A 22,994-nucleotide genomic window follows, 5' to 3' on the forward strand; every position below is an offset into this window, starting at 1 on the left:
ACATAATCCTTTTATTAGTCCTGTTTTACAGGTGAGGAACTAAGCCCTGGGATGCTGAGAACGTTGCCTGAGGGCCCATGGCTGGAGCCCAGATATGATTCAACCACTCAGCTTATTCTCAGCCTCTGCTGTCACTGTTCTGGTCTCTTTTTCCCCCCTGTAATTAAGGAAAATCATTCAAACAGAATTTTTTTTTTTTTAAGTAAATAGAGTACCTGATAAGACCCAGGTCGTCTCCGTTCAAATCTACCATTTTCAAGAGTACCATTTCCTTGTCTGTATTTGAAGAATACCTAGTCAGCAAAACAGAGGAACTTAGTGAGTTCTAGGTTAGAGCCTGGCCCTCATGTATGATCCCCTCAGCCAGTAGCTGACACAAAAACCAAAACCAAAATGACTCTCAGTAAGCAAGGCTCCCTGACACTCTAGTTCTACAAACTGCATCCAGGATCTCATTTCTCAGCTAAAGAAATGATTTGCAACTGTGAGCAAAGGGGCATTAGGTCAGCTAACTGGAGATGAAATATACATTTTTATGTAAAATATGCAATATTATATAGCATATATTATTTCTTTAAAAAAGGTTTTGTCTTTGAAATATCTACTCATACTAAATTTTAGTGAAATCTCTTAAAAATAGCAGGGAATGTGCAAAATCAAAAGCATTCCCGACCTACAATTTAAAGGGTTCTTTTATGTCCTTTCAAGGGAAATCAGATTATATTTTCTAAAAATCAACTCCTTTGAAATCTTTTAAAAAATATAGAGACAAATATGAAATGTCAAGTGGTCAAGTTGAACTGCGATATTATTTTACTCTGCTATAGTAGCCAAGTACTTCTCTTCTGTCAAAAACCTCGTTCATCACATAAAAAATTAAAAAATAATGGGCTTCCTTAGTTGTCCCATTCAATTATGCCAGTTTTATGTCTTGCTGGCATAATGTCTTATGTCTTGAAAGAGTTATTCATTAGTCGAACAAATATACGTTATGCACATTTTTATATTTTCCAGATGAGAAGCAGAGAACCCCTAAATTAAGATTTAAGTGGATCTCTAAAGGTTACACAACTAGGAAGTGATAAAGCTAAGATGAGACCACAGTTGTGCCTTCTTTGAAAGCCCAGAGTCCTTCAAACATTCACATCTGACTCTCACAACCAGCAAAGGGGGAAGACGTGTGCATAGGCTGGTCTGTGCTTCTGCATTCTCTTTTTATTTCTGCTTGTCTTAGATTATCAGCATGTTTTTAAATTATTTCAGCTTTAATACCCTTTCAGGATCTCACCATACCCATCAAGTTACAACCCTGTTCTTAGATTTTGTTGCTGGTTCCTAAAGGAAACACATGATTTTATCTAGATAATCGCACCCTCACCTTGCTCTCTCTGACTGTGGATTCCGAAGGTACGAAGAAGGGCTTCGATTGATCTGTGCACCATCCACATTCCCTTTATTGATAAAGATTTTGCCTGGTTTCATATTTGCATGTGCTATCTCAATGCTCTATACGTTAGAAAAAAAAAAAAGTAAAGTTAGAAATCCTGGTGGGCATTAAGACTTAGTTGATATAAACAGAAGAACCCTGTGGAAAATTTCTTTTGTCTCCAACTTGTCCCTGCTAAGGGATGAAAGCTGGAGAACCACAAAGCTGGTGTCATTCTGGGGGTAACAGACATGACCTTCCGGGTTGAGATGAGGAAATGCTGTGTATAGGGAACGACCTGAGTGTCTCAGGACTGCCAAGTCAGGAACTGTCTGCCATTTCAGATGGCCAAAATGGGAGACTTGACCTTACAACTCTCCATCCCCCTGCTCACACCCTCTAAGGCAGAGCTTTTCAAACTTTTTGGACTGAGAAATATAGTAATTGATACATTTTTCATCATAACTCAATACACATCAAGATATGTATCCTAAAACAAAAGTTCACAATACAAACTATACCCTGTGTGTCATGCATTATGTTATTTTCCAGTCTCTTTTAGTTCCTTTTTTAAAGCTTATCACAACGTATGAAATTGATTTCATAAAGTCATTCATAGACTGTTATTTGCTCTTTGAAAAACATTGTTGTAAAGACATTTCCTCCTTTGCCAGATGGATCCCTGGATTTGGGGGCGGCGGATGGTGGTTAATTTTATGAGAACAAGTAGAGAGAGACTAAACCTGAGAGACAAAGGAATGAAGAAAACATTAGCAAGGATTCTATGAGAGAAAATAATTACCTGGAAGACAGGAGAAAGTAGTAAAAGCTACCCAAACCAGGAATGGGAGAAGAGTTTGAGGGTATCAGTTCAGAGCCCCACGTCAGTCTAGAGCTGCAATAGAGGAGTTGAGAAATGAGGGTGTGTGGTGTAAATTGGATCCCCTTCTATGCTCTTTGGGAAATACAAGGAAGGCTCGAAATTATTTGTAATTACTTTGAGTTCCTTGGTGGATTTCTTTTCAAGTGACTTTGTGCAGAGAACTGACTATGTGGGACCCTATAATTTATAAGGGTTAGATACAAAATGTTTTCTGTGTCTTTGGGTGACCATATGAGGCTTACTGCCATAGAACCCTCTTCTCCCAATCAATCAGCGCCTCAGGACTAGCATCCCACAGCTCAGAACCAGAAGCTACAAGGGAGTCAAAAAGGAGAAAGGGAAGTAGGTGCTAAGACTGTGCTCAGACCGAGATCCTATAGGGACTCTCCGTATCATACCACACCACTCCTAAAACACTGTAAGCAATGCTAAAGAACATTGGGGTCCTCTGGGGTCCCTTGCCTACCTTCATGATGCCAGCAACCATGTACTCAAAAGTTCGATTGCTAAATCCTCCACTGGCAATCACAAATGTAGAGTACTGGAAATATCCTGCTGGAGCTGAGTGTGTGTGAGTACCACTCAGGATAACGTTGTCTCTTCTGTACAGGGAGCCATACTTACTCTGCAGCCTGTTCAGGACCTTTAAGAAAGGAAAACAAAACAAAACTAAGAAGAGGAATAACATAGGAGCACAGCCTGAGAAAAAGCGCTGATGAGTCTAACCACTGAGCCATATCAGTGACATCCCTGTCAAGTGACCTTTCACTCTATGCTTGAGTTTATCATCTCAGTAACAGCAACATCAACAATAATTGCAGTCGCTAACATTTTATAGATTCTTGCTGTGTACAAGCACAATGCTAAGTATTACATACATCATGTCATTTAAAAATCTCTATAACATCACCAAGAGGTGGGTATTTTTAACCTTATCTTTTGCTGGAAACATTGACATGTACAGAACTTAAATAATTTGCCCACAGGTCTAATAAAGAGCAGAGTCAGAGTCTAGATCCAAGTCTAACTATACAACCAGTATTCTCACCTGGTCATTTCCAGACACTGTTCTAAGCACTAGGGACATATGAGGTCCCTACCCTGGAGAAGTTTTTATTCTAGTGAGGGAAAGATAAATAAATATGCGATATTATATTATACAGTGATAAACTCTATGAAGAAAAATATAGCTAGGTAAGGCAAAAGAACATGATAGGTGTTAGTGAGGAAAGATCTTCCCAAAGATGTTACCTTTCATCAGAGGCTTAACTGAAGAGAGCAAACTGGTCATGCAATACCAGGGGGGAAAGCATCTCGGGAGCGGTGCAAAGTCCTCTTTACTGCCTCACTTCCCAAAATGAAGAACTCAATATTCCCAGACACTTACACTTATTGGCCTGGGGATGTCACCCACTGTGACCTGAGGACACCCCAGCAATCCTGTGGAGAGGCCCATGTGGAAAGGAACCATCTTGTCAGCACTAACTTCCTAGCCGTTTGGTGAACAACCATAGAAGGTGACCCTTCAGACGCAGGCAAGCTTCAAACAACCTCAGCCCCAGCCAACATCCAAGTTCAACCTCATGATACAAAAGTAATGATATGTGACTGTGGTTCTAATATGTCAGAATCAGCCAACCCAGCCATTCTAGGATTCCTAACCCACAAAAATCCTGAGCACTAATACATGATTATTGTTGTTTTAAGCCACTGAGTTTTCTGGATGACTTGCTGTACAGCAATAGATACCTAATCCAAAAAGACTCAGTAAATGTTCATTGAATTAATCAATGAACATCCAGATGAATAATTAATGTTTGGGGTGGTATAGACACATCAAGAAAACAAAAGAAAGAATTAGTGATGCAGCTGAGTAGCTTTTTTTTTTTCTGTTTTTTATTGAAGTATAGTTGACTTCAAAGGCTACATTAGTGCTGAATACCTATATCTGATTATGCTTTAATCAACTGCAATCTAAAGTTTGGTATTACTGTGGTTTCTCTGTGGAAGATGCCTTGACTTCATGTCAAAAATTACTAAAATGTTCCAGCAAAAGTGTCAACCCCAGGCAACCTTCCTCAGTGTAAGATACTGTCACCTAATACCAGGGACAATGGCGGAAACTCTTTCATGGCAGAGCTGGCAAATACTACTTATCTCATGCACTCAGTCCTATTCATGGGTGGTTGCTATCCAAAGCAGTGTGTTGAGAAGGATTCTGAATCCAAATCTGAGCTTAGCAAAAAAAGAGTGCCTTCTGGTGGGGGAGGGGGAGGCATGCAGCATCTTAGTTCCCCAGCCAGGGATCGAACCCACACCCCCTACAGTGGAAGCACCGAATCTTAACCACTAGACGGCCAGGGAAGTCCCAAAAGAGTGCCTTTTTTGATTAGCAATGCTGTCCACCTTGAGTATGGTATAGACAGTAGTATGTTGATAAACTGTTTCTCTGAAAGAAAAAAGAATAGCCCTCATTTGTATCATCTGTCAATTTCTGTGGCGCAAATACACTCACCATAGTGAATTTCAAGCTACCAAAAGTTTAAACACTAACTCACAAAGTTCCTAAATATTTAACAATCAGCTCTCATGAGCTGGTACAAGCCAGTTCCAGCACACCAATGGTACATAAGGAAGCAGCAGCAACTGGTGTGCTATATACTGAAAATACATAAAGACATCCATTCAACCTTTTCTATTTTAGGTGAAGAGCTCCACCACCTTCATTCTAAGTCACATGGTCATTGAATCAGGAAAGAGATCTTACAAACCATCTTCACGCCTCATTAACCTCTCCATGCCCCAAACACTGATTCCTAGGTTGCCACATCCACATGAGCAACCATGTAATACCAGGCAAATGTGGAAAGGAAATAGGATATAACTAGACCAACATTACCAGCCCACACTCTCCATCCCCATAAGGTTCCATGTTCCTTCTGTTTGATCCTAACTCCAGCCCCAACTCTTCATCACTCTTACGTACTCTTTCACACAGTAAATACTACTGCTTCATGAAAAAGAAATGCCTGTAGGGAGAAGGGGAAACAATCAATGAATGGACACCATGAAAGCTTAACTAAAGTCAAAAGCTGATGTTCTGACAATTCTGTAACCAAGACAAGAAGGTCTTGGAAAAGAAGGAACTGCCAGTCAACTTTAGAGCTCCCTGTCCCACACATTTTTATTCCTAAAGAACTGTAACATTAGGATTTTTAGAATTCGGTGCATTTTTTCAGGTTTACGCAAGAATCAAGCTCTTGAAAACACAGAAATTATGAATCTTGAATTTTAAAACAAAAGAAGAAGACTACAAACAGCTTACAGAAATCTTATCCTAAACTACAGTCTCTGATATGAAGTCAGACATGTGGGACTTCTGGGGAAAAAGAACAAAATTAAAAACTCAGTCATGTAATAACAATGCCTGCCAATAGCCATTATAAGTAGCATGTTTCCTACTTCATGAAAGGAGGGCTATTTTAACATAGAGCAAAGAAGTGACATTAATGTCTATCGCTCACTTCTTCAACTGCAGTCTCCATTCCATTTCCTATTGCTGACACTCTTGGGAACATGACATAGAAAGAGTTAGAAAAGTCATTCTGCTTTCCTGCCCTGCCTCACTGCTCAGGGATCTTCTTTAATCTTTATTCCATGCTGGAAATTTCATCAATCTCAAAGCTGAGACAGAGAATCTGACTAAAACCAGGTGTTATGCAGGGAGATCAGCTCGGTGCTTTGTGACCACCTAGAGGGGTGGGATAGGGAGGGTGGGAGGGAGGGAGACGCAAGAGGGAAGAGATATGGGAACATATGTATATGTATAACGGATTCACTGTGTTATAAAGCAGAAACTAACACACCATTGTAAAGCAATTATACTCCAATAAAGATGTAAAAAAAAAAAAAAACCAGGTGTTATAATAAGTTTAATGGCACTAGTTTAGTTACATTTATTTTTCACACTTTCCCCTTGGATTAACTTGGGATAAGTAAGTGGGTTCATTTATAGGTCTTTCCTCTGGGTCTCAGATTGTAAGGGGAAGTAAAAATAGGAGGAGATGGTTAAATGGTGCCCAGTATTAACTTCATAGTGGTCTACAACCCAATATATTAACCTGCTATCCCCTCCACACTCCACCCCAAAGTGTCTGTTTTGACTCTATTTCTACTTAATGACCTCACCATTTCCTAATCAGAACCATTTTTGATTCCTCAGAAAAACAGTATAGTGCTATGGTAATGAGCATGTGCTCTGGCAGGAAGATGTCAATGTTTGAATCCCACCTCGGACAGTTCCTAGCTGCGTACACTTGGACAAGTTACTGGGTGCTCTGCAACTCAGTTTCCCAGTCTGTCAAATGACATAATAATAGTACCTCCCTCATACAGTTGTTTGGAGGATTAAATGAATTAATATATATGAAGCACTTAGACCAATACCTGACTCGTCACAGGAACTATGTCAAGTGTTAGCTTTTATGCCAATTCATCCCCAAATCTCATTAGCATTTAATTTGACTTCTTACCACCATATAGTCTCACTGCTGTCCCATTGGTTTAAAACTTTTAGGCCAGCATTACATAGTATAGGGGAAATGGCCAGGCAAAGTTTAAATCCCTCCTGCAATGCCAGTTTCCCTTTCTAGTTCTTTCAGCCTTTTAACACCTTGTAAAATTCCCCCATATTAAATCCCGTTTGAAATGCCTAGTGTGATTACTGTTTTCCCACTGGACTCTTATCAATAGAGCCTTGATGTTAATTTAAGGAATCTGCCAGTTTGTGTCTTCACCGCTAGCTCTAGTCTATTACAACCCACCTCGAACATCACTGTCTGATTAATCATCCTAAAGCACAACTGTGTTTGCATCACTCCTCCACGCAAAAGTTTTCTAAGAATCCCCATCACCACAGAATTAAAAACAACCTGGCATCCCAGGACCCTACAAATTATGACCAACACACCTTCCAGGTACATCTCCAATTACATGCCTACATGTGTCCTAATAGAACTAATCTGTCTCTTCAAATACATCTACATTTCTCCCTTGTGCCTCTCTGTGTCCATGTTGTCCCCTCGATTTGATAGCTCTTCCTCCCCATGTCAACCATTTAAAATTCTCCCCATTCAAGTGTCACTTCCACTTTGAATTTTCCTCTAGTTTCCATTTCCTGAATCCCTGTGTTGTACTTTTAAAGTACTGTATGTCCACAAATTCTTCAATACCCCTGGCTTCAAGAGGTGAAGTATAACTTTCCCACCTGTGAGTGTGAACTAGACTTGGTGACTTGCTTCTAAGGATAGAACAGGGTGAAAGTGATGGTGTGCATCTTCTAAGCCTGGGTTATGAAAGGCACTGTGGTTTCTTCCCTGCTCTTTTTTTAAAAAAATTAAGGTATAGTGGATGTACCATATTACATAAGTTACAGGCATACAATATGGTGATTCACAATTTTTAAAGGTTATGCTCCATGTATAGTTATTATAAAAGATTGGCTATATTCCGTGTTGTACAATATATCCTTGTAGCTTATTTTATACATAATAATTTATACCTCTTAATCCCCTAACCCTACATTACCCCTCCCTTCTTCCCTCTCCCCACTAGTAACCACTAATTTGTTCTCTATATCTGAGTCTGTTTCTTTTTTGTTATATTCACTAGTTTGTTCTATTTTTTAGATTCCACATACAAGTGATATCATACAGTATTTGTCTTTCTGACTTATCTCACTTAGCATAATACCTTCCAAGTCCATCCATGTTGTTACAAATTTCATTCTTTTTTATGGCTGAGTAGTATTCCATTGTACATATGTATATACACCACAGCTTCTTTATCCATTCATCTATTGATGGACACCTAGGTTGCTTCCACATCTTGGCAGCTGTAAATAATACTGCTATGAACATGGGGGTGCATATATCTTTTCATATTAGTGTTTTCATTTTTTTCAGATATATAACCAGGAGTGGAATTTCTGGGTCATATGGTAGTTCTATTTTTAATTTTTTGAGACACCTCCATACTATTTTCCACAGTGGCTACACAAATTTACATTCCAACCAATATGTATGTGGGTCCCCACATCCTCGCCAGTGTTTGTTATTTGTGTTCTTTTTAATGATAGCCATTTTGACAGGTGTGAGGTAATATCACAGTGTAGTTTTGATTTGCATTTCCCTGATGATCAGTGATGTTGAGCATCTTTTTTTTTTTTTTGCGGTACGCAAGCATGTGGGATCTTCCTGGACCGGGGCACGAACCCGTGTCCCTGCATCAGTGGGCGGACTCTCAATCACTGCGCCACCAGGGAAGCCCTATGTTGAGCATCTTTTCATGTGCATGTCCTCTTTGGCAAAATGTCTATTCAGGTCCTCGGACCATTTTTTAATCAGGTTGTTTGTGGTTTTTTGATGTTGAGTTGTATGAACTGTTTATATATTTTGGATACTCACATCTTATCGGTCATATCATTTGCAAATATTTCCACTGACAAAACGAAAAGACAACCTGCTGAGTGGGCGAAAATCCCTGCTCTTTCCTTTAAGTTACACACTATAAGGGAAGCCAGCCGCTCTGTCATGAGGATATGGACAGTGGGGGAACTGTCAGTAGCCACATGAGTGAATCACCTTGGAAGTGGATCTTTTAGCCCTAGTCAAACCGTCAGATGACTGCAGCCTTTGCCAGCATCTCGACTGCAAGCTACCCTAAGTCATAACCACCTAGCTAAGCCAGTTCTGAATTCCTCACCAACAGAAGTGTGAGATAAAACAACAAATATTAATTAAGTCCCTATTTCGGGGGGGCTATTTATTACTCATGAATAGATAACTAATATATCACTGTCCTTTATTCCAGTAAATCATAGTTATTTGCGTATTTCTGGTACAGTCCTTCCTCCAATCCCCTAACTAGGTACTGAGCTCATAGGAACATGTGTTATGACTCACTTAGCTGTGTGCCCCTGAAGTGCCTAACAAAGTGTCTTGCAAAAAGCAGGTGGTCAATGCTCTCCAAGATAATAGAATGACCTCACTTTTAAGAATGTAGGCTCTGGTGTCAGGCATATATGTGTTCAGAAACCAGCTCTACCTTCTTCTAACTGTGTGAACTTGGGAAAGTTACTTAACCTTTTCTAAGACTCAGTCTCCTTACCTGCAAAATGGGGATAACAACAGGCTGACCTCACAGTTTTGTTGTCAGTGTAGGTGAGGGGAAAGTACTTAATCCTCTGCTCCTTATGTTTCCATAGATGGGAGAGACTTACATTCTACTCCTCGTGAGGGGGTGACACTAGAGAAATGCTTTTAGGCCCTCTCATCATCCCTCTCCCTGCCCCCTTCACACCGCAGGAGGAGAAAGTGTTTATTTGGTGAGGCTGATAGAACATGACACTGAATAATGGACATTTAATGGTCATTATTCTAGATTCCAGACTCTCCTCTTTCTCACATTTGTAAGTGTGTGAGCAGATACTAAGAATACACTTTCTTTCTGTGACATGATCCCTGCAGAAAATATAACCAGATCAGGGTCTAGAAACTGGCTGAGAGAGAGACACCTGGAAGTCCATGTGTCTATAACTATTTCTCTCTCCCTCCCCACCCGCTCTCTGCATCTTACATCTTACAAGCTGCCTGTCCAGGACCTCCTATGCACCTTTCTGCTAAGCTCAACTTTCCCCACAGGTGGGTTACATGGTCAAAATTGGCAGAAAAAATCATAGAAAAGCCTGCCATATTCTACAAAACAGTTTAGAGTTTAAGAGTGCTAATGTTGTATTCTAAAATTTTATTATGGAAAAGTTCAAACATGTACAAAAATCATCAGAATAGTATAATGAAACCCCCATGTGCCTTTCACCCAACTTCAGCAATTTACGGCCAACCTCATTTCAGAGTTGCTTTTTAATTCTCTTTAATTCCTTGCATCTATTCTTAATTGTCTAAAAACTTGAGGGGAGGGTTAGTGATTAATTGGCACTCTCAGACTTCTAACAAGGAGGATTACAAGAGCGTGTATGTGAAAGTCACTGGGACATAATAAGCTTGCAAAAAAAATAGCATTAATAATGACGGTGAGCCATCAGCAGCATGGAAAGCAGGTTCTGACCAAGATGACTTGGAGTGGAATGAGGCTCATGCCCCCCATTCGATCATCTGCTGGATTGTCAAGAGCTTCTAACCTTGAGGGTAGTAGAAACTCACTGGATGTGAAACCAGGAGAGCTTAGTTACTGTCACGTTCACCTGCAGACTTTGCCTTTAAATCACGTCATCTCTTTCCCACATCAATCACTTACCTCCAGCCTGAGTCGTTGGGACACCATGCCGATCTCAATGCTGACAAACACTACTCGACTGGACTCATCTGGTTCCGCCACGATGAACGCACGACTGTACAACCTCGTGAGGATGCCTTGTGCATTCTGGCCAGTTTTGCTGTAGCCCATCTAAAGAGGAAGAGAGAATCAGCTCCACTCCTTCTCACCCTGCTGTTACCAGAAACCAGGCACAACCACACAAGGATAGACTACTTAGGAGAGGCAAAGAAACACAATCCACACGACACTGTGGCTCCAAGTGAGACAGGATATGTGTTTTCAAGAGTAAAGCCAACATCACAAAACAGGCTTTGCTCTTCTGTGCAGAAAAAGGCAAAGTAGTTGTTGGGTTGGCAGTAGCTATTCACTGGCCTGTGGGCAAGGAGGGAGCTGGTGTGACTCAGGAATTCCATCATGATGCTGGAGACCTTTCATGGCTTTTCTGTTCTTTGAAACAGGACCGTTTCTCCAGCCTATCTAAGGTACTAGAGAAGAAATCGCTCCCCAGCCATCATTCCACATTCCCAGGAATACCCTGAAGACTGGAGGCCCCTTCACTTTGGTTGTTTGGCATGTGATTTTTTTTTTTTCCTGAAGAAAATGGTTTCCTTATGACTAAGTAATCCTTATTGAGGGTGCCTCCCCCTGGCTTTTATCATGTTGTCCCTCCCTCAGCCAAGTCAAATCAAATACACCTATCTTGAAGCCCCTCTCTCACCATGTCATGAAGCCCGCCCACAAAAGCTGCACCCAGGTCTTCAGCATGGTCCCTCTACTGCTTGTTTTACCTCTCGTGTGAGTGGTCATTTAAGGTTTACATTCCAGACTCACTTTTCAGAACAGACAACAGGGAATAATTCCTAGAATCTAAAGATTATTTGGTAGGAGACAGAAAAATCCCATCAGGCAACCTCCTGCTCTGGTTACCTAGCGAAGGGTGGCTAGAAATGTGTGTCTACCATCACAGCCCGGAAGTTGCATGCCAGCAGCCCCTAGCCACAACTGATCCAGAGAAGTGTTTTACTTGGCTAACACACTGTTGGCCCACATTAGATTTCCAGTTTTAACTAGAGTTGCTTCCATTTTCCAATGGAGAGACTTAAATCCTCAGATCTTCAATCCATAAATATTCTGGCTTCTCTTGAGAAAACCGTAAGGTAGGGCAGCCCTAGATCCACACTCTTACATGGGAACAATCAGCTAAAGCCATGCAACTTTCTACTTGTACCACAGTCACCACCACTTTCTATTGCCCCCCAAAAAACTGAGGATTTACTAGACATTTATCATCTTACACTGGCCTTCTTCAGTCATTTATGGTACCTGCCCATCCCCTGTAGTATTGGAGTTCGTCCGCCTTGCCACTTCCACTCACAAAAAAAGGCCAATTGAGTTTACAAGGGAGTTGTGGTTAAATAAAAGGTCCCCTCTTCCTCATAGTACAATATCCATGATGTTAGACAGCAGTGAAGTCAATAAAAAGTGAGAAGGAAATTATGACATAATATTTAGGAATAAATACAGGGTGCAAAATAATAAAGTTACCTGCTTCACAGTCTCCTCAAGGATCCCATGATTTACCTACCAAAATGATATCTGCTACTTGGCCCGTGCAGTCAGCTCGCCCAACACCAATATGGTAGCCACTGAAGTTCTGAAATAGAGTAGGCTCTGGGGTGCTGGGTGTTGGAGATGCCTGGATGGCTGTGGGGCCCTGGGTGGCTGGAGGGTGGGTGGCTGGAGGGATCTGGGTGGCTGGAGGGATCTGGGTGGTTGGAAAACCTGAATCAAAAAACAGTAAGATATTTAAGAAACAACATTTCAGCCCATGCACTTGTCAGCATCACTTAGAACACACAGATTCGGGTTCCTAAGGATGAACCTTTGTATATTCTCTTACATCTAACATACACGGTGAGAAACATCTCAGGAACACGTTTTATAGCGTAATCCCAAGGAGGATCTTTTTCACGGAGTGGAGATGTTTCAGCCTAACAGTCAAGCTCTCTGTCAAATGTCCCTCAACTTCTCCTCACAAGCCCTTCCTGTCTAACCTGTCACTCTTCATTCACTCGCCCTGCACTTCTATTCCAGCCAAACGAATCAGGTGCCAGGTTCCTGGCACACAGCCCACTAAATCCAGCCTCTGGGGATTTGTGTCTACCACTCTCTCCATCCAGAGACCTTTCCCCTTTCTGGTCCCTCAGTCAGTCTCCTCTACCCCTTCAGAGTAGGTGTGGCTCCATCACAGCCAGATCCAGCTTAACCCCTCACCTTCAGGATGCCACCCCAGCTGTCTCTACCCTGCTCTTATCCTCCTCGACCTTCTAAATCTTCTACTCTTAATGCAACCTAGATCACTCTACACCAGTTAACATAGTTCTGTTTATTTTAATTATTCTCATATCACCTATATGTATGCATATTAATACATATATTCTACATCAACATCACACACACACATGAGTATCAAAGGGTGCAGAATGGGATAGAGACTAAAAGAGCAAGTGCCAGAAACAGCCCGGGTTTGAAAACTAACTCTATCATTTACTAGCTGAACAAATAACTTAACCTGTTTTACCTCAACTTTTCTCATCTATGAAGAAAAGTAACATAACTTTCTCATAACAAGAAGATAATAATACCCTACTTCCGAGGGTTGATTGACAATAAATATGTTAATACATATTCAAAATTTAAAACGATGGCTGGCATATAGCTTTGTTTTTTTACATATTTAGACATCTTACTTATATATTTTATTTGTTTGTTTCCACCCCAGACAACAGCGAGGGGTGGCCAAGGCAACACATGTCAGTGTCACCGTGCATTAGTGGTCAGAAAGTATTTAGGCAAGAGATTAACAGAAGACTTCTTCTGGGTTCCAGAATTTTGGAGCTCAAGAAAGTTTAGAGATCACATAATCCAATCTCCTCCATTTTACGTATAAGAAAACTGAAACCCAGAGAAATGACTTCAGCAAGATTTGATGGAGAGCATATGATGAATCAGGTGCCTAACCCAGATCCTCCAACTCAGAATCTGCAGCTCTTTCATCCACATTCTAAGTGTAGTTAGAATTCATGTTTTCCCATCCCCAAGCCCACGTTTTCTACAAGACATCAAGTATTGCAAGGAAGGAATCAGGCACCTTTGCTATTGCCTCATTTGTTCCAATGTAGGAATGTAGCGCCAACCAACGCCAAATCTAGTCACATAGCCAAAGGATTCTTTTCGATCTCAGAGGCTCAGATCTGTAAAGCAGTACTAAGGCTAGCACCTACCTTTATGGGAGTTTGTGAGGATTAAATGAGAAATTTACATAGAATGTTTACCATAGTGCTTGACACAAAGTAACCATTCAATAAATAGCAACTTCTACTATGAAAATAGTGACTGTAGTTATTAATTACCTCCCTGAGCCTCAGGCTCCGGATTCTCTAATTTTAAAAGAGAAAACTAAGTCCTATGCATTCTTTCATTTCTAGCAGTCTAAAACTCATTCTGCCCGCTCCCAGAAAAGAGGATCTCTGTTTCTCTGGGTCTGTGGGCAGTGAATTCAAAACATGGGGACAGGGACTTCCCTGGTGGTTCAGTGGTAAAGAATCCACCTTACAATGCAGGGGACACGGGATCGATCCCTGGTCAGGGACTTAAGATCCCATATGCCACGGGGCCACTAAGCCCACGCGCCACAACTACTGAGCTCACATGCCTCAGCTACAGCCTGCGTGCCGCAAACTACAGAGCCCAAGCACTTTGGAACCCACGCGCCACAACTAGAGAGAGAAAACCCGCACTCCACAACTAGAGAGAAGCCCGCGCACCACAACGAAGAGCCCGCACGCAGCAACGAAAGATCCTTCATGCCTCAATGAAGATCCCGCATGCCTCAATGAAGATCCTGTGTGCCACAATGAAGACCCAACACAGCCAAAAATAAATAAAATAAATAATAAATACGTCTTTAAACAAAAAAACATAGGGACAGGTAGAGAATGCATTAGAAAAGAGAAGAGCCCACGAAAGAGAAAACCAAGGTGAACAATGTTGCCTCTCCTTCTCCACTGGGCCTGTGGCCAGCCCTCCCTTTACTTTGGTGAAAGCATTCAGTCCCCACCTGTCTTCCCTACTGTTTATCAGGTATATAACCTATCATCAAAGGAGAGGCTCCCATGGACGCGATATTGCCTGTAAACTTAGCCTAGGTGGTTTTCAAAAACTAAGTTAATTTCCAACATTTAAAAAAAAAATCAGGAAAAAAACCCCCCAGATGTCTAAACCGCCTCCCCCAATTTCCAGCTTCCCTTGAAAACTCAGAAGGGCTGAGTCGATGTGACATCATGACAAAAAACAGCTGGCACTCAGGAGGGCCCGTGGATCCTCTTCACCAGAGAGACACCTGTCCCCACCCTGGGCCACGCCCCCCACCCCATTTACGGAACTTGATTGGCCCTCATGCGATTTGAGTTCAAGATCCCCTTCTCTAAAGCTTTCACAGGCTAATTGACATTCAGTGGGTCTTTCCTTCTCCTTTTGCCCCCCACCCCCTAGAGAAGATGATGCCAGAAAGGAGGCAAAGAGAAAAAGAACAGGCTCAGGGTAAAAGCTCACATTACTGGGCCTTGAAGAATCCTGAGCTGTACTTAGATCAGTGGAAAAGTGAGACAAATAAGTGCATGTCAGAATGCAGCACTGGCTATTTGGGCCAAAGGTCAACTTGATAAAAACTGCTATCAATGCATAAAGGGCAACTAAGGTAAAGGTTAGATAACCGTCCCAGGCTGCTTAAGTACACATTGAACTGCCCTGTTACCAGCATTATCAGCAGACACTGTTTCTTGCCTTGATGTCCCCCAAAATGAAGAAATTTCCTACAGGCTGGGAATAGCATACAAGAGAACCCATGATACTTGCCTGTGTGATTTTCAGTGGTCCCACTGGTGATGAACAACAGGCTGAGAAGAGCCACCGTGATCCCTGTCATCATCACAAAGAGGAAAATCAGGAATATCTCTAATGTGGAAAAGGTACATTTGGCCATTTCTCCTGAGGAAAAGCAGAGACAGAAGAACAACTGCGGAAGAGACAGAAAAAAGACAGAATAACAAATTAAAATACACATGCTTCAAGCTGTCCTAGGCTAAGATGTCTTAGCTCTTTCATATGAATAGACTATACCAAGAATACCAAGTACAGGGCATATTTGCCACTAGGTCCGTATCCCAAGCCTATGGAAGAAAAGACCAATCAATTACAGCACTCCTTGATGAATTCACATGGGGTTTCCAAACGCTTCTCAGCACAGTGCTCATGCTGGAAGCCACCACCCATCATTTGGCATTGGCAGCTAAGCTAAAACCTATCTGTATTCCTTGGATAGATCATACTGCTTTCATTTATAGCAGTGATGCTCTCTGTACATGGGTCTAGATTGGAGCATTTCTGTCAACAGGGATAACTGATGTACCCACATGGCTTGTACTTGTGAGAAAGCTTGCTGGGGTTAGGGCTTTACTTTGTGTCCATGGACTAAGTATCTTGTCCACAAGGAGGTGAAACGGACCTTTGGCCTTTAAGCTTCCTGTTCTAACTTTCAATTACTACCTGAATAGAAAAGGGCATGGAAAAGGAGATTGGCATCTCTGATCTCAAGCCAGGCATTTGTAAAATTTCCCTCTTCAGTGGTCAGGAGGATCCCACACATTCTGCAAACCCCATGTTGAAGTATGAGGATAAAGACAATGGCCCTTGTATGCTACAAAAGCAGAAAATGTCCTTACAGATTCCTTAAGATATTTTCGGAGTAGAATTCATCATAACTCAGAGGGACTACAGAAGCTGAAAACTCACATAATGTAGCATGAGAAAGGATAATATGACGGTTAAAAATTGCATTCTGAAGTCTGGTGCCAGAGTTCAAATCTCATTTCCGCCACTTACTAGGTGACCCTGGAAAATCATCCCCATCACTGAGCCTCAGTTTCCCCATCTGTAAGTAGGGATGTGACAATGATGATAATTTTAGTACCTATCTCATAGAGGTTTTATAAAAATAAGACAAGATGACACAGTAATAGTTTGTTTCATGGAATGGGATAAGCGTTCAGAATGTCAGCATTTATCATTAGGTTCTAAAATAGCAAAGACTCTGTGCTCCTCAGCAGCATTAAGGGGAGTTTATATGAGTTTGTATTAAAGAATCACAAATCACAGGTGGGAACTTTAGAGTCCGTTTTCTTAACCTCAAGGAAGCTTGAGCAGTGAGATGGGGCTGTGGTCCCAAGACTTGCCCCACAAATGGCTAAGATGTGGCTAAGATGCTGCTACCCCCAAGAGCTGTAAATTGGCAACAAACACATATATTTAGTATGGCCCAATTTTTCATTTCAATGTGACTTAGTCAACAAGATAAAAGATAGAGCTTACAATATATCCGTAAAAATAGAATCTACTTTTACAAATATGAAACTTCGGTTTTCTTTCAAAATATTTTGTAAAATATGGCAACACGGAGACAGCATTCCCACGCACCAAGAGTTTTGTAAAACTTAGTAGCTGCTGTTCCCTTTAGATGCGGCAGCCCTTCTCTAACCGGCCACTGCCTCTACCCAGTAGGCCTTATCTATCCGGTCTTCGTAGTCATTTTATTTTGCAATCCACAGACTAAAGGTTAAATATCAGTCTGGCAGCAAACACTTCAGAGGTAGGGCTGAACTGGGAGAGGACCAAGAGCCTGGAACATCTTCCCTATTTCCTAGTTTTTTGTTAGCAGGTGTTCCTCAGCCATTTATCACCAGCATGATCACCTTCACCACCATCGGTAGGGACAGCTTCAAACTTAGGGCAAAACAACTTTCACTATCAGCCCTGAGTCAGAAAGCACATGTAAGATATGTCTCTGAAACTTCGATGAGTCAAAAAGGTTTACTAGTCATTAGCTATTGTTTCAGTAGCAAACTTCAAACCCTGTAGACCTAGTTCTTGCCCAAAGCTTTGGTTTCTGTGAGCCTTCCTGCCAGCTGAGACAGCTTTGGCACAAATAAGGCTATTAAAAATGGATGACTGACAGGTGGACCCTTCAACCCCAAAGCGTGTACATGCAGATGACGTACGTAAATGTGGCTATGTGGTAAGAGCCTATGTAACAGACATGATATGAAATATATGTGTATGCATGTGTGTCTGGGTTTGTTTGTTTGTCAGTTTTCTGCTGGTTTTGCTCTGCTGAACTAGCTGTCACCACTGGCCTTTTACACAAGTCAACAATGACACTCGATTTAACATTAGCATTTCCACCTCTTACTTGGATTACAACCACGTACCTCGTGTATTTCACCACTCTATTTAGTTGCCAGAATTACCACCAGCATATTACCATTCTTTCTGAAACCACTAGCACTATTTCTCATAAATGATTAGAATCTGAATTTAAACATGAAAGCAAATGCCTTATATCTCCCTTCAGAAGGCAAATGTACCTTGGAGAGCTGAACCAATGATTACATTTTAAAGGACTGTACATATTTAAATAGTTCCCACTTAATCTAGCATAATCCTGCAAGGTCAACAGTGAGGCTCTAATGACACCGTAACAAGCCACTTGCTAGATCTTTACCACGCTGAGGTCCCCCATTTTTCAAGACTGTGACAGTAAAAAGTAATATTTTGGCAAAATGGGTTTCCAAAGCTAAGCAAATGAGGTTTCATCAAGATCTCTGAGACAATGGGGTGATTCAAGATCCCTCCCTCCTTCTCCAAGATAATACAGGCATTCTTACCTGATTCAACCACTCAGGAGAACTTGTGTATCCTGGTAAAGCAAATGATGGTCCAGAATCGTGTTCCCCTTCCTCTGGAACACCGCTTGGCTGGAACTTCTTAGCACTTCCTGAAACCTACTGAGGAAAGATTTTCACAGTCATGTCCAGGAGAGTTAGAGTTCCCACGAGCATAGCTTTGTGGGTTTGGCATATGGAAGAGATTAAAGTGTACTGATAACATACGACTTACTAGCGAACTCTCCCCTGGGACAGTCTGATAGTGAGGTACTGAGTTGCAGAAGGCTTGCCAGGCTGAAGGACATTTCAGAGTTCAACACAACTCTTCCAGCACATCAAGGTCTGTGCAAAGCTCCAACCTGGATGACAAAAAAAAAAGCACCTGCTTTATTTACCCCTGGCCACTCAACCAGTGCTCAAGAGGAAGTGATAATGTAAGCTGGACATCAGTGTGGGCTATGGGCCCCACTAGGCAACATTTACAATAATTTCAGAACAGAAAAGTGAACTTTTAGATTCTCACGTATAAAAAGAATGCAAAGTTTTAGATGAACTAAGAATGTGAATAATGAGTATACAAAAGGGAAGAGTATATGCAACATTAAAAATTATATTGAAGGAAATAATATTTAGTAATTTTTTCATGTCATTAAATTAATTTAAGTTTGCAAAACATTATGATCCTATTTTTGTAAAGTATACATTATTTATATGTGTGTGATCATAAAGACTGTAAGAAAATACAGCAAAAAATGTTAAGAAGCAATTATCTGGTGATAAGATCACGGGTGAGTTTTGTTTTCATCTTTTTGATTCTTGACATTTTCTATGACAGCCACGTAGCATTTTTGTAATGAGGAAAATAAAATGTTTTAGCTTATCTCAGAGAATGTACACTGTATAACAGCATGAAGTTAAGCAATGGCCCACAGAAGACAAAGAGAGAAATAAATAGACCAAAGTCCTCCTTTTTTCCTAGTAAATCCAAGCTATCCGGGAAGCAATTTGAAGAAGACCACATCGGCGGCTGAATTCCACACAGAGTTTTAAGAGAGACCAGCCCCAAAGTTCCAATGGAAATATTAAAGTGCTTTCAGATAGGGCATTTAGTAACGTGTCTTAGCTACCTCTCTGCTACAAAAGAGGGGAACAGGTTAAATTATGGTATTAGACAAGTTGTTTTTTCTTTTCGTGCAAATGTTTGTTGCCTGACACCAAGAATTCTGAGACCAAATCTAGCTAACTTAAGGCAGCTGGGGAAAAAGAGAAGAAAATTCACTAGAAGGCAGCAAAAGAAGTTGAAGATGCAGAGGCTCAGGAAGGCCAGAGGTCAGCTCTGAGGGTCTACGTGGCAGGCTCTACTGAGCCATCTCTTCAGGGCTTCGTCATCAAGACGGATGCTCTCCAACTACTTTAGGTCTTTACCTTGTTCCACTCTGGATTCAGTTCCTAAAGGACAGCATTTGGGGACTTCCTTGGTGGTCCAGTGGTTAAGACTTCACCTTCCAATTCCAGGGCTGCAGGTTCAATTCCTGGTTGGGGAGCTAAGATCCCACAGGCCTCATGGCCAAAACACCAAAACATAAAACAGATGCAATATTGTAACAACTTCAATAAAGGCTTTAAAAATAATAATAAAAAAATTAAAAAATAAAAGACAGCATCTGACTGACCTAGCTCAGATCATATACCTATCCCTTCCATTGAGAGGATATTTAAAAAGACCCTACCCAAAGAGGGAAGGACAGTTCTCCAAAATAAAATCAAGGTAAAATAGAAACAACAGAGAGCCACTAGTGACCTGCCATTGGATTTCCTTCTCCCATCCTTCTCCCTGACGTGGGAGGTCCTCTAAACTGGCCCTGTGATCTAAAATGTGGTCTCTTCTGGACCTCTCCAGCCATCTTTCTCCCTGTAAGAAGGAGCCACGCCAAGCTCATTCCCACTGAGACTACCTAGGTGTCCCACGGTTGGGTCAGCAAAAATCATTTTAACCGGGGTTTCAGTAGATAATCATGGCATAATATATCATTTCTCCCAGACAACATTTGAAGGCCCATTCCTGAACACTAAGGGGGTGAGAATCAAGGAGATTCCAAGCACCGTGGCAGAGTCAGTGAAGGAAAAATGTTGGGCCAAGGGGACTTGTGGTGCCCATCAAGACAGCTGACTCCTATAGCCAGAAATAGACTACCTCGAGGAGAGGGGAAGACGTAATCATTGTAAATATTTCATGCGTGTATTTTATTTCTGTCTGAATGACCATCAGACAAATCCTGTTTGCTAGGATAAGGATGGCTGTCCTTCTCAACTCATCACCCCAAGACACTCACTCACGTTCTACCCATTTTACAGATGAGCAAACACACACAGGTTAAAGGGCTTCCAGAACAGGAAAGCATGGTTAAAAGTGAGCATGATTAAACAATAATTATTCCAGGATGTGAGCCCAAGTCCCCAGATTCCCAGACAAGACTGCTTACCTTTACCAAACTCTTGCTGTCTACATCACTTCAACTCTGGCCCTGGCATGGCAGCCTCTGGGCACAGACAAGTCATGTGTTCACTCCTCATTAGCAGATGATGAAGCAAATCATGTCCTCTGTCTCTTAACATCCTAACACTGAGGAAGATTCTCCCAAATGCCCAACTCCTCAAACGTTAACCAATATTCTAGCACTACGAATTCTCTCATTTTACTTATGCCTACAGAATAGGGGCCTTAAAAGGCTTGATGCTAATTGCTTTTTTTTTTTAAACAGATCTTTATTGGAGTATAATTGTTTCACAAAACTGTGTTAGTTTGTTGCACAACCAAGTGAATCAGCCATATGCATATACATGTCCCCATATCCCCTCCCCCTTGAGCCTCCCTCCCACCCTCCCTATCCCACCCCTCTAGGTGGTCACAAAGCACTGAGCTGATCTCCCTGTGCTATGCGGCTGCTTCCCACCAGCTAACTATTTTACATTCCGTAATGAGTATATGTCAATGCTACTCTCACTTCCCCCCAGCTTCGCCCTCCCACCCCATGTCCTCAAGTCCATTCTGTGTCTACCTCTTTATTCCTGCCCTGCAACTAGGTTCTGGTCACATCCTTTTTCATTCTTTAATTCTTGGAATAATTGAAGAATAAATTACTTTTAAAAACCATATAGTATTTCATATAGCACCCAGACTGTGGTCTCTAAATATAATCCCTTGCTAAACGGAAAAAGAGATCCTTGACGAAATGGCTGGTTTTGGGTCTGGGCCAGGAAACACATAAATCTGAAATATTTTTTCATACCAGAAATCAAGGAAGTCATCGAGATGATTATAATTGTTTCAAAAAGAACTAGAGTTTCCCACTAGCCAAAAATGGGTCAATTTGAGCAATTTAAAAAATAACTGCAGTAGATAAGCAAATCAATTTTGCTTAAATTCATGATGTCATAATGAAATTTTTAAAAATTTCATTGATTACCTTTAAAAGATGCTAGGGAACTAGTTTGTTTTTTTCTGAAAACTGGTAAGAAAAAAACAGGAAGTGGGAGGAAGGATCAAGAAATAGAGTAAGAATGTACTCTTCTTTTGCTGTACAAAGGTAACTTAGGGAAAGGAGCAACTATTGATGAGAAAGAGTGGAAGCCTATCAGAAAAGATCTACAAATAAAGATATAAAGAAGGAACCACAACAAGATGGGTAGGGGGTGCAGAGTCGTGGTATAGTCGAGACCCATAATGCTGGGCGGGCGACCCACAAATGGGAGAATAATTAAAATTGCAGTGTTTCTCCCCAAGGAATGAAGGGTCTGGGCTCCACATCAGGTTCCCCAGCCCAGGAGTCCTACAGGCTTTGAAGGCCAGCAGGTCTTACTTTTGGGAGACTCAGAAGGCTGTGGGAAATAGAGATGCCACTCTTAAAACGGTGCACACAAAATCTCACACACTCTGAGACCCAAGTCAGCAGCAGTAATGTGAAAGGAGCCTAGGTTAGACCCACTTGCTGATTTTGGAGAGTCTCCCAGAGAAGCAGGAGGCAACTGGAGCTCACGCTGGGGACATACACATGGGCAGCAGCCAATCGGGGGGGCTCATACTACCATAAGGACACTGGTGCTGGTAAGTGCTATTTTGGAATCCTTTAGCTTATTAGCTCTGGGACCCAGCCCTACCCAATAGCCTCTCTGCAGCAATACTGGGATGCCTCAGGCCAAGCAACCTGTCAGGCAGAAGCACAGCCTCACCTACCATCAGGCTGGCTGCCTTAAGATCCCTTAAGCCCACAGCTGCCCTGTTACCCAGCCCTGTCCAACAGAGGGCCCGGGACTGACCTTGCAACCAGTGTGCCAACATTAGCACTGGGACCCCCAGAGCCCTGCAGCCAAAGACCCTGACACCTGGTTCCACCACCGGTGGGATGGCACCAGACCAAGGAGCCCCTGGGTTCCAGCCCCACTCAACAATGGGCTGATACAGCAACTCTATGACCCCTAGGGTCCAGTAGGCAGAGACACTGGGACCCGGCTACACCTACTAGTGGGCTGGTACTAGTTCCAGGACCGGTCTTCACCCACCGGCAGGTGG

The 22,994-nt window shown here is 41.8% G+C and overlaps 1 protein-coding gene across 1 annotated transcript in view; it reads right to left on the reverse strand.

Moving 5' to 3' along the window:
- The window catches only part of ASAH2 (N-acylsphingosine amidohydrolase 2), a 127,259-nt gene that overhangs the window by 63,697 nt on the left and 40,568 nt on the right, over nucleotides 1-22,994 (reverse strand). Inside the window, exons 2-9 of the mRNA XM_049696520.1 lie at nucleotides 18,657-18,783; nucleotides 18,425-18,544; nucleotides 15,561-15,720; nucleotides 12,229-12,425; nucleotides 10,623-10,772; nucleotides 2,776-2,952; nucleotides 1,379-1,506; nucleotides 216-293 (exon numbers count right to left, since the gene is read on the reverse strand). Coding sequence (XP_049552477.1) covers nucleotides 216-293; nucleotides 1,379-1,506; nucleotides 2,776-2,952; nucleotides 10,623-10,772; nucleotides 12,229-12,425; nucleotides 15,561-15,687 — 857 coding nt within the window. The 5' untranslated portion in view covers nucleotides 15,688-15,720; nucleotides 18,425-18,544; nucleotides 18,657-18,783. The remainder of the gene's footprint in view (nucleotides 1-215; nucleotides 294-1,378; nucleotides 1,507-2,775; nucleotides 2,953-10,622; nucleotides 10,773-12,228; nucleotides 12,426-15,560; nucleotides 15,721-18,424; nucleotides 18,545-18,656; nucleotides 18,784-22,994) is intronic.

Source organism: Orcinus orca, chromosome 14 (genome assembly GCF_937001465.1).
Source record: "Orcinus orca chromosome 14, mOrcOrc1.1, whole genome shotgun sequence".
Classification (NCBI taxonomy): domain Eukaryota; kingdom Metazoa; phylum Chordata; class Mammalia; order Artiodactyla; family Delphinidae; genus Orcinus; species Orcinus orca.